Source organism: Aulonocara sp. 'chitande type north' Nkhata Bay, linkage group LG1 (genome assembly GCF_057382095.1).
Source record: "Aulonocara sp. 'chitande type north' Nkhata Bay isolate Kocher_YH1m ecotype deep benthic linkage group LG1, A_spYH_male_GT1.1, whole genome shotgun sequence".
Taxonomy (NCBI): domain Eukaryota; kingdom Metazoa; phylum Chordata; class Actinopteri; order Cichliformes; family Cichlidae; genus Aulonocara; species Aulonocara sp. 'chitande type north' Nkhata Bay.
The window spans coordinates 15,573,678-15,587,323 of record NC_141344.1 but is presented as its reverse complement, the minus strand read 5'-3'; the positions used below and the strand labels follow the sequence as shown (position 1 = coordinate 15,587,323).

Genomic DNA, 13,646 nt, shown 5'->3' with positions numbered 1-13,646 from the left:
TAAATTTATGGCATCAGCAACTGGTTTGGAAATTTACCACTCAAGATCAAATTTTAATTTGATTAAAACGGCAGGAGAAAAAAAAATCACAGCAACAACACTCCTCAGTCACCAAGATATTTTTGCCTGCTTTTGAGCAGGCTACCAGGATTTTATCCGACCCCTCACATGTCCTGTTCTCAGAGTTGATGAACTCTGGCAGAAGGAACCAAGTCCCCAGTGTAAGTATAACTGTTGTAAACATTATTTGTTCCACTGTCAATTAAACTGATAAATGAGCAGGTCATGAGTGAATGACAGAGAAGTGTCGAGGTTTTTTAAAGTTAGTTGTTTTTTAATTATCACCTATTCTTAAGTTTGTGTGTGACATTTTAGTGCAGCAGTTGCCTGATCCAGGATGATTTTCTCTGGGAGAGTTTAAAAAAAAAAAGTTATCCTGTATGGTGCTGTGGCAGGCCACTTTCTCCAACATGGCCACTTTCTCAAACATGGCTCGGTGGCTGAATCAGATTACTTCAGCCTCATCACACTGCTGAACTGCTGTGAGCATGCATCTCAAATTTATAGTTTCTGCACAAAATACCTAAATTAAAATCACACTTAGCGATAAAAGCACACCTGTTAGTACATACTGAAAATTTTATCAGTAATATATGAACTATGGATGTACTTCTCTATAAATAATGCAATGTACACAATATAACCTTACAGTATTAACTAAATTGCCATCTGTCTATGCGGTGGTAAAGCTGTTTGGCTCTGATATTTAAGAGATAAAATAATGCAATGCTGAACTGAGACAGTTTTTTCTGCTCAGCCTGTGAAAAAAATAAATGGAAAGGTAAAGCAGGAGGACACATGACTGCCAGGGGCTCCTTTTAACATCATAAAATACTGATAGAAAAAAAGATAAACTGTTCTTTTTAAAAAAAAAAAAGCTTTATTTAAAAAAAACAACAAAAAACACATTTAACTTCAATAACCAAAGCATTATATTCAACAACAAATATCCCGTTAACAACCTGCTTATTGCAGGACAGCAGGAAACTTTTCAAGTTAATTGCAGAAACATCAATTAACCATCGAGGTGATGGACGCTAAATTCAATGTAATCACAATTCAATGTAATTACGAGTGGTTCCATTTTTCTGAGACTTTGTTTCGTTAATAAAGACTCACTCCCAAAACTTGAAAACTCCTGCAGCTATGAGGTCTGACAGCCAGTGTCTTTTACATAAGCACCATGTCATTATTCACTTGAATAAGATTTTACTGGCCCGCCTCTGTGAATCACACATTATCAACATACAAACTGTAATTCAAAAGATATAAAAAAAATAAAAACACACCAAAAAAACAAAGACAAAGACAGAATTTTGAGAGAAAAAAAGATCAGCTGTTTCAGTAGTAAAACGATCAAAAGCACCATTTTCCCAGCAAACAAGTTATCACTGCAGCAACATAACGAGGCACAAACTGCACGATTTAACAATGAACAGGCGACACTGTTAGTGGTTTGGTCAAAGGATTCAGTGCAGCAAATCTGGATGGATCCGAGTTCCAGTTTAGCTTCTACATTATGTATGTGGAGGTCATTCTCCTGAGCTGCTCTGTTGAAGGTAATCCCTAATGTGGACACATACATAAGTTAATAAAACCGTAATGCACTGATCGTGTTTATTGGTGGGAATTAATTATGTTTTAAATTATAGGCCTGTAGCAGAAAAGTCTTAGTCTGTATATTAAAGACACACCAAACAGCAACAGCAGGTTAAACATTCAGTTTGGATTTTTTAATATTAGGAAGGAAGCTTCACTACTGTGTTTGCTTTTTTTTTCTTTTTAAATGGATCACAAACTGTGCATTTATCTTTTTCCGTCAAAGCTGTTTGGCCAAACACTTATCTGTCATTTTCCAGTTCCACAGCTTCTAATAGCAGTGCATTTGTCTAGAATGTGATAACAGGATTGTTATGATTAATGGAACCGCTGATCATTTCTGAGCTGACTTGTTCTTTTTGGGTGTTTTAGCTCCTCCTTTCTTCTTGGGCGTGGTGAAATTTTTGTCGCAAACTTCACATATCCAAAGACCTGAGGAGACAGAGAGAATTAATCAAAAACATGAAAAAAACTACACTCAGCTCAAGAAGTGAACTTCCTTTGCAAACCTAAAAATCTGGGATTAAACCTGAAGGTTACTTGGCTAAGCCCCAAATCGTGTTTCGCAGTACAAGCCTCAGGTATTTGTTGGTCTAAAAATCGCCTTTGTAGGTCCATCTACTCACCTGTAGGTATGGAATCCATGCCCACGCAGAAGGTGTGATATCCTCGATCGCACATGTCGCAGAACATCATCTCGTCCTCGTGGTGGGGCTGCTGGCACACGGTGCAGGTCTTACACTCCATGCACTGCCAGCGGTACGTCTGGATCATGCTCACCAGCTCCTCGCTCATATCCAAGCAGGATGGGTGGCCTGAAGTTCACGGACATGTGCAAAGAAGCAGAAGAGCCGGAGAGACACACACGAACCCAGATAAATACATGACACATGGAAAAGACAGGCAAAATACCGCCCTGATATTTTACTGACCCCAGTAAGGCATTTATCCACCGACATACTAAAGCCCATCATCTAAAACAGTAATATTTGTGACATTAGAACATTTTCAGGTATAATAAATAAGATGCTGAATTTTTCTACCAATTAAACAGCCTTCATCCAAATACCTGCTAATTCAATTGACAGATGACTTTGAACCACACAAGCTAAACTCTCTTACATACAGTATCATAAACAGTACAAATACTTTAAATCATGCTTACACACAGGTATATAAGGTTAGCCAGCTGTTTAACACTTAACTAAAAGTTTCCTTTGACTAAATATGGAGGTGACTTAATACATGTTAACTGCTGATGACTAACTAGACAATTTGTAGCAAAATACAAACAGATGTGATTAAACTGCCCTCTGGAGTTGAGTGTGTGAACTTACCGCTGTTTTCACACTCGGAGCAGTGAATGAGAGCCTCTGGCTTGCCTTTCTTGTTGGCCTCTTTACCCTTCTGGCAAATGCCACATATATCACTGGGAATGACCTTAGGCTGCAAGGGCAGAATAATGCTATAAAAATCACACACGAGCATCCTGCAGTCATGGGTGTAATTAGAAACAAAACTTTCAATATTTGGTGTCAAAGCTGCATTTAAGGTTTTGGTGAACATAGATTTTATTATGTTTCTTATTTAACTATAAATGTGATCTTTAAATAAAAGTGACCCCAGGATGGCCCTAAAATATCATCTGATCAATCAGCTGCAGCACCACACAAAGTTACCCTTTATGATGTTAAAATGTTCAATAAATTTGAAAAACATTTATACACTCTGACTAATGAATGCTTTGACCCTAACATAACTTCTGTCCTCCCCACGAGTGTGCAAACTCTCTCATGATGACTTATGAATGTGGAAATATGAAGTACCTGACTCATTCCATAGAAAATCAGTGAGTTACCCCCACCTGACCCCCTGAGAATCACCTGATTTTTAATGTAGGAACTTCTAGTAACTTTAGCATATCTAATGACACCATGCAAACTATAAAAATACTGGTGGCTGGCAGTGCTACCCATCAGCCTCCTAGAAGATTTGAGAATCCTATCCTATATAACTCCCCGAACTACAGGCTTTGGACATACACAGGAGTGGGTTAAAAGGATTTTAGCCAGTTGTCAAAATGTAAGAAAATATGGGACCTTTCATATGTTGTAACTTGTTTCGATAAAGTTGACCCCAAAATGCACTTTTTAAAGTTTTTCTCCAGTGTACTATTAGACATCAAATCAAGCATCCAGGGTACCAATGCTTGTTTCTGTTACTTTTTACTCTACATCACAGACAGGGTGAAACTGACATCCCATTATATTATAAGCTTTAGATTTTGACCCCGGTAGTGTTATATTGATTGGGTTGCAGTTCTGAAAGGATCTTAAAGGTCGTTTTAACTCATGTGGATATCTCCTTTACTGAGGAAGCTAAAAGGACTCAAAATAGACGACAAATGGCGGCAAATTGCAACCCATAACAATGTACTTTCTAAGGGCATGTAACTGACAGTTTTCACAGTATGAGGATAAAGTTCACCTGACCTTATTAGATATGCTTAAGTTATTGTATAAATACAAACAAACAAACATCAAACCAGCCAATTCTGGGGAGTCAGGTCTTTTCCTGAACTGACTGATTTTACATGGAACGACCACCCTGTGAATTCACCGTCTAGTTCAAAAGATGGCAGAGAGTAAAGAAACAGAAAGAGCAGAAAAAAAGTGGCTCGGGGACATTTAAGTCCAGACATCACACAAATGGACAACCATTTAAAACTTATGAATCTTGATGTAACTGTACAGGAAGCTGAAGAAATAAACATCTGAGGGTAGAGCCACAGCTCTAAAAACAAAAAGTTGAGTAAAAGTCAACTCAGCAAGTATCTAAAGAGGATGAAATTCTTATAAAGATGAACTGAGCTAATGGAAACATCCCATTAATCACATGTAGCCCTTTATTACTATTATTATATTTATTTATCCTTATAAACTCATAGCATTATGTCCAATTACTTCAAATGCCTGAAGATACAGCGTGACATCCATCATTAAAAATATCCCCTGACAGATTAGATTAGACTATACAAAAGGCGTGGCTTACTAATGGTGGCAATCAAAAACTAGAAACAGAGCAGAGAAGAAAACTAAGAGTGAAACAGCAGCAGGAGAAGGAAACGAGAAAAAACTAAGAGTAGTCTCTTGAACTGAGCCCCGCTGATTATGTGTTTGGTCTGGCTGGATTACTGATGTCACCAGTAACATCTATACTGCCATTTAAAACGGACTCTTTAAACGTATTTGTTGGTTGTAGATAAGTCATGCCTGCATTTTGCTTAGGCGGGAAATCTGGGTGGAAACTTACGACACAAAAGGAAACCTTTCTTACCCCTACGCCGTAACTTTAATATTAAGTCATCTGCCTGACAGGTAGTTACATTTCCCAGGAGGTCGGGTTACGTCAGGTTACGTAGAAGATTACAGTGTGGAGTTAAGAGGGGTTTCCGGTTACGTCATATGTTACGGTGAAGCATAATTTTTTAACTTTCACACAGCAAAAATGAATAAGAGCAATCATGACACTTAATCTACTTTCGTTTTTTTATTGCATTATAACTGCTGGATTTACTGTTAATACAATCTACTGATTGATTGTTATGTTAATGCAATTAATGCCAATACAAGTGAGCCAGCAGGGCGGTGCCTTGATGTGCAGGCACATTTTTAATCCCAATCTCAAAAAAATATATATATTTTTAGCTCAAGAGTTAATTTTTTTCCTGGTTAAATAACGGTTAATAATAATAATTTACTATCATCCTTATTAACCTGTTGACTCTTGACTGATTGGCTTGCGTCACCTGCATGCATAAGAAGCCAGAGAAGGAAAGGCATGGGGTTCGACTCGCACTATTAATTATTAGTTTGGTTTGGATTTATAAGCAGTCTTGTTTTTAATGTTAGTTTTATTATTTTTGTTTATTAAATGAGGAGAAATGCTGAATCGAACTATTGTGGGGTTGGTTTGCATTGTTACTCTTTCGTTTGCTTTTGCCGGGGCTCCAGTCTCACTTATTTGTGTTTGTTTGCATCTTTAAAATGCTTAAAATGCAGCAGTGTAGTGCGTCACATATTTTAGGTTCCTCTGAGCCACGTATTTAAGGACTGAAACAACGTGTAAGCTACCGAAAGGCTCTAGAGCCAAAGCTTCAGTAGGATTTTTCTCTTTTACTCACTACACTTACTTTGTTTATATTACGCTAAATATTAAACGTGCAAAACCTGAACAAAAGTCTGCTGTAGAGCCAGGTATTCAACAATCTAATTCCATCTTTGGTGTTCATAATTAGCTTTTATTTGTGAGTTGCTTATAAAACAGCTTTCAAGTGAGGTCACCATTAAGCACTGCATGTCCAGTAGATGGTAGCCAAACCAGAGCGAAGTAACGTTAATCAGCTAGCAGCCTTTCACATGTGGTGACATTTGAAAAACAGTAACAGTCATTTAAAAAAAATCACTCAAACTTTTCATCCACTGGGGAAAAAAATAAATTCTTCATCACTTAACAGGAAGCAGGCATATTTTTACTTAACAAAATGATAGGTCATACTATATCATATACTTTTATTAGCTGACTACCTCTAGTTGATTCTGGCTACCAACATGCCATGCCACATTTGGACGCTCTTATGCAGAAAGTTGTGATGATAAAAATGTCAATTAAAGCAAACTTTAAAAAAAACAAAACAAACACTGAAAGTCTTAACAGGTCTTACACTATCAAAAGGACCATGCCCACACCACAAAGCTGAGCTGAACTCAACTGGACATACCCAGGTCCATTTTAACATCTGAATAGTCCTATAAAGTTGGATTGGAAAACTACAGACAAATGGAAAGTGCACAATGAGCTGTGGGGAAGCAAAGTGGTGCATTTGCATCAAGTTCAAAGACTTTTAGTTTAAAATGAGGATATTCCACGACTGTGTGTCAGTCTACTTCTAGCTCAGCTCAGCGACAGTGTGAATAAGGTCAGCAAGGCCTCGTCACGCCATGATGACATCACAGGGGCAGGTAATGCCCTTGTCAAAACAGCTGTCTGATACTTATTAACAGTACATCACAGAGTGTATAAACAAAGTATGTTACTTTACCGATACACACTTAAAACAGTAGGGTTAAGTGCCTTCTAGACTTAAGGAGATAAATGTTAAAATTCTTTAGTGTTAACATTAACTACTTTTTAAAAGCAACTACAAACTATATGTGGTTTATATTTTCTATATTAGATTAACAAAATCATTTTATCATTTTTGACCAAAAAGGAAGAAACTAGCAGCCAAAAACATCCACTTACTTGTCTTGGAAGTATTTTTTCTGACAAGTGAGGACAGACAAGAGGTATACTGAAGACGATCAAAAAGCAAAACTTTGTCTTCACCAAAAAAACATAAAATCATCAAAAAAGTGAAAGTGCGGTGAAAGAAACGTGAACTGTTCCTTTAAAAGTTCTTATTGCTCACAGTCTTGTACAAAGAGGAACAAAAAAACGGGGGGGGGGGGGGGAAAGCCACGTGGCAATCCTAAAAACAACAACAACAAAAAACCTGAAGATGGGACTCCCAGTGTGTGTTTGTGTGTGTGTTTGTGTGTTTGTGTGGACCAGGCTGTCCCAGCTGAAAAACTGACAAACTGTAGAAGCTGGAGAAAAAAAGTGAAGAAAGCTAGGGAGGGGTGGCGGGATGGATGGAGTAAGGGAGTGGTAGTAGTAGAAAGAGGAGGAGGGGGTAGAAAAGTGCTGCTGCTGTTGTTGGAGAAGAGTTCAGGTGGTTTTGTCCTCTACCTTGTACCCTGCGGTGGCTTTCTGGGATGCAGAGTGGCGCTGGCTGCCGTCTTTTCCCGTTGTTGATGTCCTGTCTTTGGCCTTGGACTTGTGGCTCTGTCTCCCCACACCCTCCTGGCTCTCCACATCAGATGTGTTGCCGGAAGAACTGTCCTATAGATTAAAAGAATTAAACAGGTGGAGGATCAGTGAAGGACAAATGATATAGCACTGCTGTGCGAGAGAGCATATCCATGACGAGGTAACTGTGATGGAGGTTAGTGACTTTGACATGAGACCTAGGATCAGTCTCACAGTTGGGCATTTCAGACTTCAGTGTGTTACCAAACTGTAATGTGGATCCATTGCTTCACTTTCCTTGCACTGTTTGTGTTAAAAAGCTTAGAAAGGTTTAACTTCTCCCTTCCCAGCCAATCAAATCACTCTGTGAAAATACCCAACAGGGCGATGTAAAATGAAGAGTGAGTAATCACATACAAACATGAGTAAGAGGCAACTAGATTGGCTCATTTATGACTAATGAAAGCTTGGGTAGTTTGCCTTGTGATTAATCAAAATATTCATGGACAGCAGTGACACCTACAATAGAAGTCACTCTTTTTTTAGTTAACTTTTTGGTTAAAGTAGCATCCAGTTACTCTATACTTCTGATTTTCTTTTTGTGAATATCTGGTTAAATAGAAAATCTATACAATAAACTAAACCTCTTTCATTGGATTAATATTACTCCCATAACAAATTCATATAGCTGTGCACAAAATACTGTCTTACAGATGAGTTCTTGATCTTCTTGTCATCCTTGCCATCCTCAGCGTCGTCTGAGTCAGGCTCTGAGTCCGGTGCAGGAAGCTCTGGATCCAGTGGAGGTTCGAACAGAGCTGTGTTCAGCGGCAAGTACCGCAGCTCATTGGGAGAGTATCTGTCATACATCAAAATAACAGAGGATCAGGGCGAAACCTTTGATACATTGCACCGAACAGTAATTAGAAGTGAAAGTACTTATTTTAGTGGGTGCCGTACTTTTTGTAATAGTCTTGGAACTGTCCTGGTATAAGAGCCACAGGGTAGGGCCCTGTCCTGGTTAGCTCTGGAGCCAGCACCTTAAACCTGCCCTGGGGCACCTGGATGATCTGGGACAACAAAACACAACACATATAAGAAAATTAAAAAAAAAACTAAAACCTCAACAACAAAAAAGACAGTTTGTTGTGGCATTCATAAGCCTCTAATCAGCTATAACCACATATACAATTATGTCATTCAATTTTACTTTTTTGACACCTGTGCACCATCTAACAAATTTTGATCTAACCAATGTGAATATATCAGTGTATCACGAGTCATTTTAAACTACATAGTGCCATACACGGATTTTCTCTTTATAGAGAAACATCACAGAGAAAGAAGTAATGATGTTTTAAGAGAAAAACCTGCACCGCTAGGGCATAAAACTGGAGAATTTCCAGTTGAAGTAAGTGAAACAATAGCCTCCAAAGAGGAAGCCAAAAAAAGCTTTGCAAGCTGTTTTTGGTTTTGGGAGACAGACATCCGCTCTGCTTTCTTTTTTTGATAAATGCCTGAAATTTAAATTAAGTCATCTATTGGGCTATTACTAAAACCCTGAAAAAAACAACAACTTTAGTTTGGATTTACATGTGTCTGGAGGTCAAAGTAAGCTCTCCTCTCTTCCATGCGCTCCCTGTTGAAGTTACTGTTGAACTCGGCAGCTTTTTTTGCTGCCTTCTTTATGTACTCGGGGACTTTGCTGGCCTCCACCTTCTGAGGGTTCTGCTGTTGCATTTGCTATGAAAGAATAAAGAATGTTAGAAATATATTTGGAGATGTATGCAGAAGATTTTCATTACACTTTAGATGAAAATAATGTGGCCCTACTTCTACAGGATCTTTTTTTGTTGCTTGTGAACTTACGGAGTACTCTTTTGCTATTCTCTGTCGCTCCCTCTCCTGCAGTATGACAGAATACTCTGAATGTTTAGTGGGATATTCCTTTATCATCAGATCGATCACCTCATCACTCCTCAGAGCTGTCAAACCTGAAGAACAGGAAAGAAACGGAAAGATGTTACCTTCTAATATCACAACTGGAACAGCGGTCGAGTCTGAGTTTGAAGGACTGGTTTCTACCCAGAGTGCATTGTGTCTCAGTGATGACATTCTGTTCACGAAGGTAGAGCTTCTCTTTGTGGGACAAGTCTCTCCTCTCCATATCTAAAAAGAAACAGAAAAGCACAAACCAACACCACCAGTTAATATCTTAGAGTAACTCTTTACAACAAAAAACAGGTAAACACAAAAAAATCTCACTTCTTACCAGGATACTTCCTCTTGAACGATGTGACTCCCAGATACTCGCTGACCTGCTCCTGCAGCATATAGTACTCTCCTGTATCGTCTGGTGGCCATTTGTATTCCGTCAGGTTTTCTGCTGGGAAATACGTCGGACTGGAAAGGAAGGTTGGAGGGACAACAGAGTTTGATGATTGGACAAGATTTTGTAAGATTAATCTTTGTGATATAGACAAAAAAATCGCCATTGGAAGAACTAAATAGACATCAATACTGACAGTTACAGCTTTTAGGGTTTATCATATACAAGTATATTTTGGGGATATATATTAAAATAAAAAGAATGTGACATATGGTAACAACAAATTTTCTGTCCTACTTGGTTGTCAAGAATGCTTGAAAATTATGCCAGTGGATGTTTCTTGCCGAATGCCAAACCAGCTTACCCAAGATCTTGACTTGAGGTATCACAGCTTCGAGAGCTGTCCCCTGAACCCATTCTCCTTCTCTTGGGAGGTTGGCTGCCATCATTGGACACTTCTTCTATGACATCCTCCTTCAGAGGAAAAGAAAAATCAGAATTAATTTTTAACATTACATAATGTGATGTTTGAAAACTCCAGAGCATGAAGTATATCCACAAAGCTTTTAGGAGCTTTCTGATTTTGTATTGGACACTTTTATGACACAGAAATGAATAGAGCCCAAATTCATTTTTGCTTGGTAAACCTGAACCCTAGGACTCATAATTGCAGGATTCATCTTCCTGTTGCTACAACAAATTTTAACATGTGATTCTCCAAGTGGGGGGCCCATCTGACCCACTTGGTTCCTGAAAGAGTTTCCATTCTATCATCGCTTAAGACCAATTTGCCTTGAGAGACCCCACTAGAGGCTCCCAGGATCACTTGGTTGACACCATGTTAATGTGACAATTCATGGAGGGACTACGACACCTCCTAGATGAGTTGTTTCATATTCTAAGATAAGACCCAGGATGTGCTGGAAAGATTACTTCTCTCAGCTGGCCTGGTAACAGCTTAGTATCCCACCAAGAAAAGATAGAAGAGGGGGCCAGGGAGAGAGAGGTCTGGGCATCTCTGCTCAGCCTGCTGTATCCACAAATCAGGCCCACTTAATGGCTGAGCAGTGCATACTTTTACTATTAATGAATCACAGTGTATTTAAACCGAGTGTGATTTTCTGTATATGCTCCACAGGCATGAGATAAAAATCACACACAGTGCACACTACTGCTATTTTAGACATGATAGTATTTCCCGGCCTGATGAAAACTTTTTAAACAACTGCAAAAGTTAACATTCAGAGATTTAGCCAGTTTAATACAGAGGGTTCATTTTGAAACACACTAAAAAATGATTTCAGATAAGGATATTTTCCCTCTTACATCAACACGAAGCTTTATTCAATATTATTGACGGTTAGATTATAGAGTTAGATTATAATTACTTTTTATGCTAAATACAGACCAAAACATGTATGAGTTTACACGCCAGAACTGGCTGACAGAAGGAGCACAAATTGTCAAATCACTTATAATATTACGACATTAAACGTCGCGTTTTTACTTAGATCATTCAAAACGTACACAGACCAGATCACTGCAGATACATAAAACGAGGAAATTCAAACCGAACGAGCTAACTAACCAATTACTACACAGCTGAAAACAAAGGAGGGACGCTAATGTGGCTACTGATCATCAATCATGGACTAAAGTGTCCCATAAATGGCCAGTTAGCTATTAGCTCAGGCTATAGCCGTACAGAGCCGAGGGAACTGAGCAAACAGTGACTCGTGTTTTTATTATTAGTATTATTAATATTGTTATGGCGTACAAATGTCACCTTTATGGATTGTGCTCCGGGGGTAGCGGGGTTGCTATCGCAGGGCGGCCTGACGGGGAGCACAGCAGCCATATTTTTTGCTAAATGATTTCTGCAGCTAGGCTAGCATACTAGCTCGTTACTCCTTCGTTGGTGAAGTTTCGCGGCTGTTGGCGAGCGTTGAAACATGGCCGACACCTGCTGGACTGGACGCGTGACTTCAGGACAGGACTGGGACTGTGTGGTATAATCTCGATTTATCTTAATTATTATAGACAGTTAAAGTGAATTCATGGTCGTTACAGTCTGCATAAATTAAAACTACGTTTGATGAGAAGTTTGAACAAGTTTGAGTTATATTAACCCTTACATGCTGACGCTGTTCACGTGTCATTTCTTTGACAACGTGGTTTAGGCCAGTTTTGACATAGGCCAAGAATTCCCTCATAAAAAGTACCTACAACGAATTTTGATCCACACAGTAGCGGGGTTTGATATAGGCGACATGGGCGGTTGCCCAGGGCAACATCGTGATGGGGGCGTGATAATACATACTTATAATTTTCACCGATGTTTTTTCGAAATTCTATGCGCGAAAAGTGGACAAACATTTCTTATCTATGATTTAATTCGTTATTATTAAATCCAAGGGCGTAGATTTGACATGAACGGAAGGGACATGTCCCCACCAATATTCAGCGATTATTAAATTGTCCCCACCAATAATTTGATCTATTCCAGTTGTGACGGCCAGTGGGCTGGCCTTGTGTTTTTCTTTTTCCTTTTCCTGTTTCTTGCAGGTAGGTGGAGCTGACCCAATTATTGATGCAGCACACCTGAGAGGCCAGTCCCAGTGTATATAAAGACACCTTGACTGAACCAGGGTGGCTGGCTTTTGGCTCCCTCTGGCACGTGTTATGTTTATTTGGAAGTTTCAGTTATGGCTGTTATGTCCTTTAACTTGTGTTTAAGTTGCTTTACCTTATTTTCATTAAATGTGTCTTACAGTCTTTAAAAGCCTGTGTGTGGTCTCCCATTTGTTTGTCACTTCCTATGAGCCGGGTTGTGACACAGTAAAGAAAATCAAACCCGATAGAAAGAAAAAAAAAAAACGATCTGTCAACGTCTCATTCACCCAGCGGTGCAGAAAGAGTTAAATTACGTCCTCTACTGGAGTCCTACCTCATGTGACAAATATGGCCAATGTGATTGGCTGTGCCTTTTAGGGAGCTCTGTTTAGTTTTAGCAGCGGCAAGCCTGCGCTGCCAGGAGAGGATGATGGCAGCAAAAAGGAAGAATCCAAATGAACTCATAAAATGTGTCCGTCATAATAACAACGTTACAGGCTATGCTAGGCTTTGGCCCACATCAGTCTAAAATTGTATGTAACAACGAATAACGTGTTTTGGAAACTAACTGCACGACAGGCAGCACTATTAGTTTTCTCAGTCTCCCAGAGTAGCATTTCTAATTTTGATTGAAACTGTAAGAGAAAACGGCAGCTTTGAGCAAGCCAGGATATTAGTTTACAGCTCTGCCATGTTGTAGCTCAGACAGAGGTGAAGAGGCAAGCTCACAGGTGACTGACTGATGATTTGGTGCTATAGATTAAATAGTATTTATTATCATGACAATTGTTAGGCTGCTGATGTAAACTGATTCATTAGTGTATACTTGACAAAGAATCTGAATTGACATGTCTCACTTTTTATATGGCACGAATCAATGTGTTATTTTATCAGGTGGCAATATGTCCTAGTGCAGTCAGAGGGGAAGAGCCAGGGCCAAAGGTGAGGCACATCAAGCACAGAATAATAATTGTAATCTGAGGATAAAACGCATGTACTGAGGCTGAAAGAAGCTTCAGTGCTCTCAGAAGACTAAAAAGATGGCTAAGGTTAACAATGACTCAAATGAGATTAAACAATGCTGCTGTATGCCATGTCCACCAGGAGAGACTGGACAGTATAGATGTAAAACAAATATGCCAGCAGTTTATCTCAGTTAACGAGAGGAGCAGGCATGTGTTTGGCTCCTTCACAT

The 13,646-nt window shown here is 39.1% G+C and overlaps 1 protein-coding gene across 3 annotated transcripts; it reads right to left on the bottom strand.

Moving 5' to 3' along the window:
• Window positions 1-920: 920 nt before the first annotated feature.
• Window positions 921-12,101, bottom strand: phf10 (PHD finger protein 10). Of its 3 annotated transcripts, none has more exons than XM_086285338.1 (12): window positions 11,974-12,101; window positions 10,203-10,312; window positions 9,782-9,912; window positions 9,595-9,678; window positions 9,379-9,503; window positions 9,103-9,252; window positions 8,470-8,579; window positions 8,221-8,368; window positions 7,450-7,602; window positions 2,997-3,105; window positions 2,286-2,474; window positions 921-2,091 (listed from the first exon to the last, which is right to left on the bottom strand). In XM_086285338.1, the coding sequence occupies exons 1-12, from the start codon at window positions 12,049-12,051 to the stop codon at window positions 1,994-1,996; spliced, it is 1,485 nt and encodes a 494-aa protein (XP_086141464.1). In that variant the 5' UTR covers window positions 12,052-12,101; the 3' UTR covers window positions 921-1,993. The 3 variants fall into 3 exon arrangements, with proteins under 3 accessions (XP_086141464.1, XP_086141471.1, XP_086141476.1); XM_086285345.1 differs by lacking the exon at window positions 11,974-12,101 and adding an exon at window positions 11,625-11,961; XM_086285350.1 differs by lacking the exon at window positions 11,974-12,101 and adding an exon at window positions 11,366-11,387.
• Window positions 12,102-13,646: the final 1,545 nt, after the last annotated feature.

Coding starts and splice junctions, on each gene's coding strand:
- phf10 (XM_086285338.1), bottom strand. CDS start 12,051: ATGAGGGAATTCTTGGCCTATGTCAAAACTGGCCTAAACCACGTTGTC. Junction 9,913..10,202: donor ACCTCAAGTCAAGATCTTGG/GTAAGCTGGTTT, acceptor CTTCCTTTCCAG/TCCGACGTATTTCCCAGCAG. Junction 8,580..9,102: donor ACTTTGACCTCCAGACACAT/GTAAATCCAAAC, acceptor TTGTTGTCCCAG/ATCATCCAGGTGCCCCAGGG.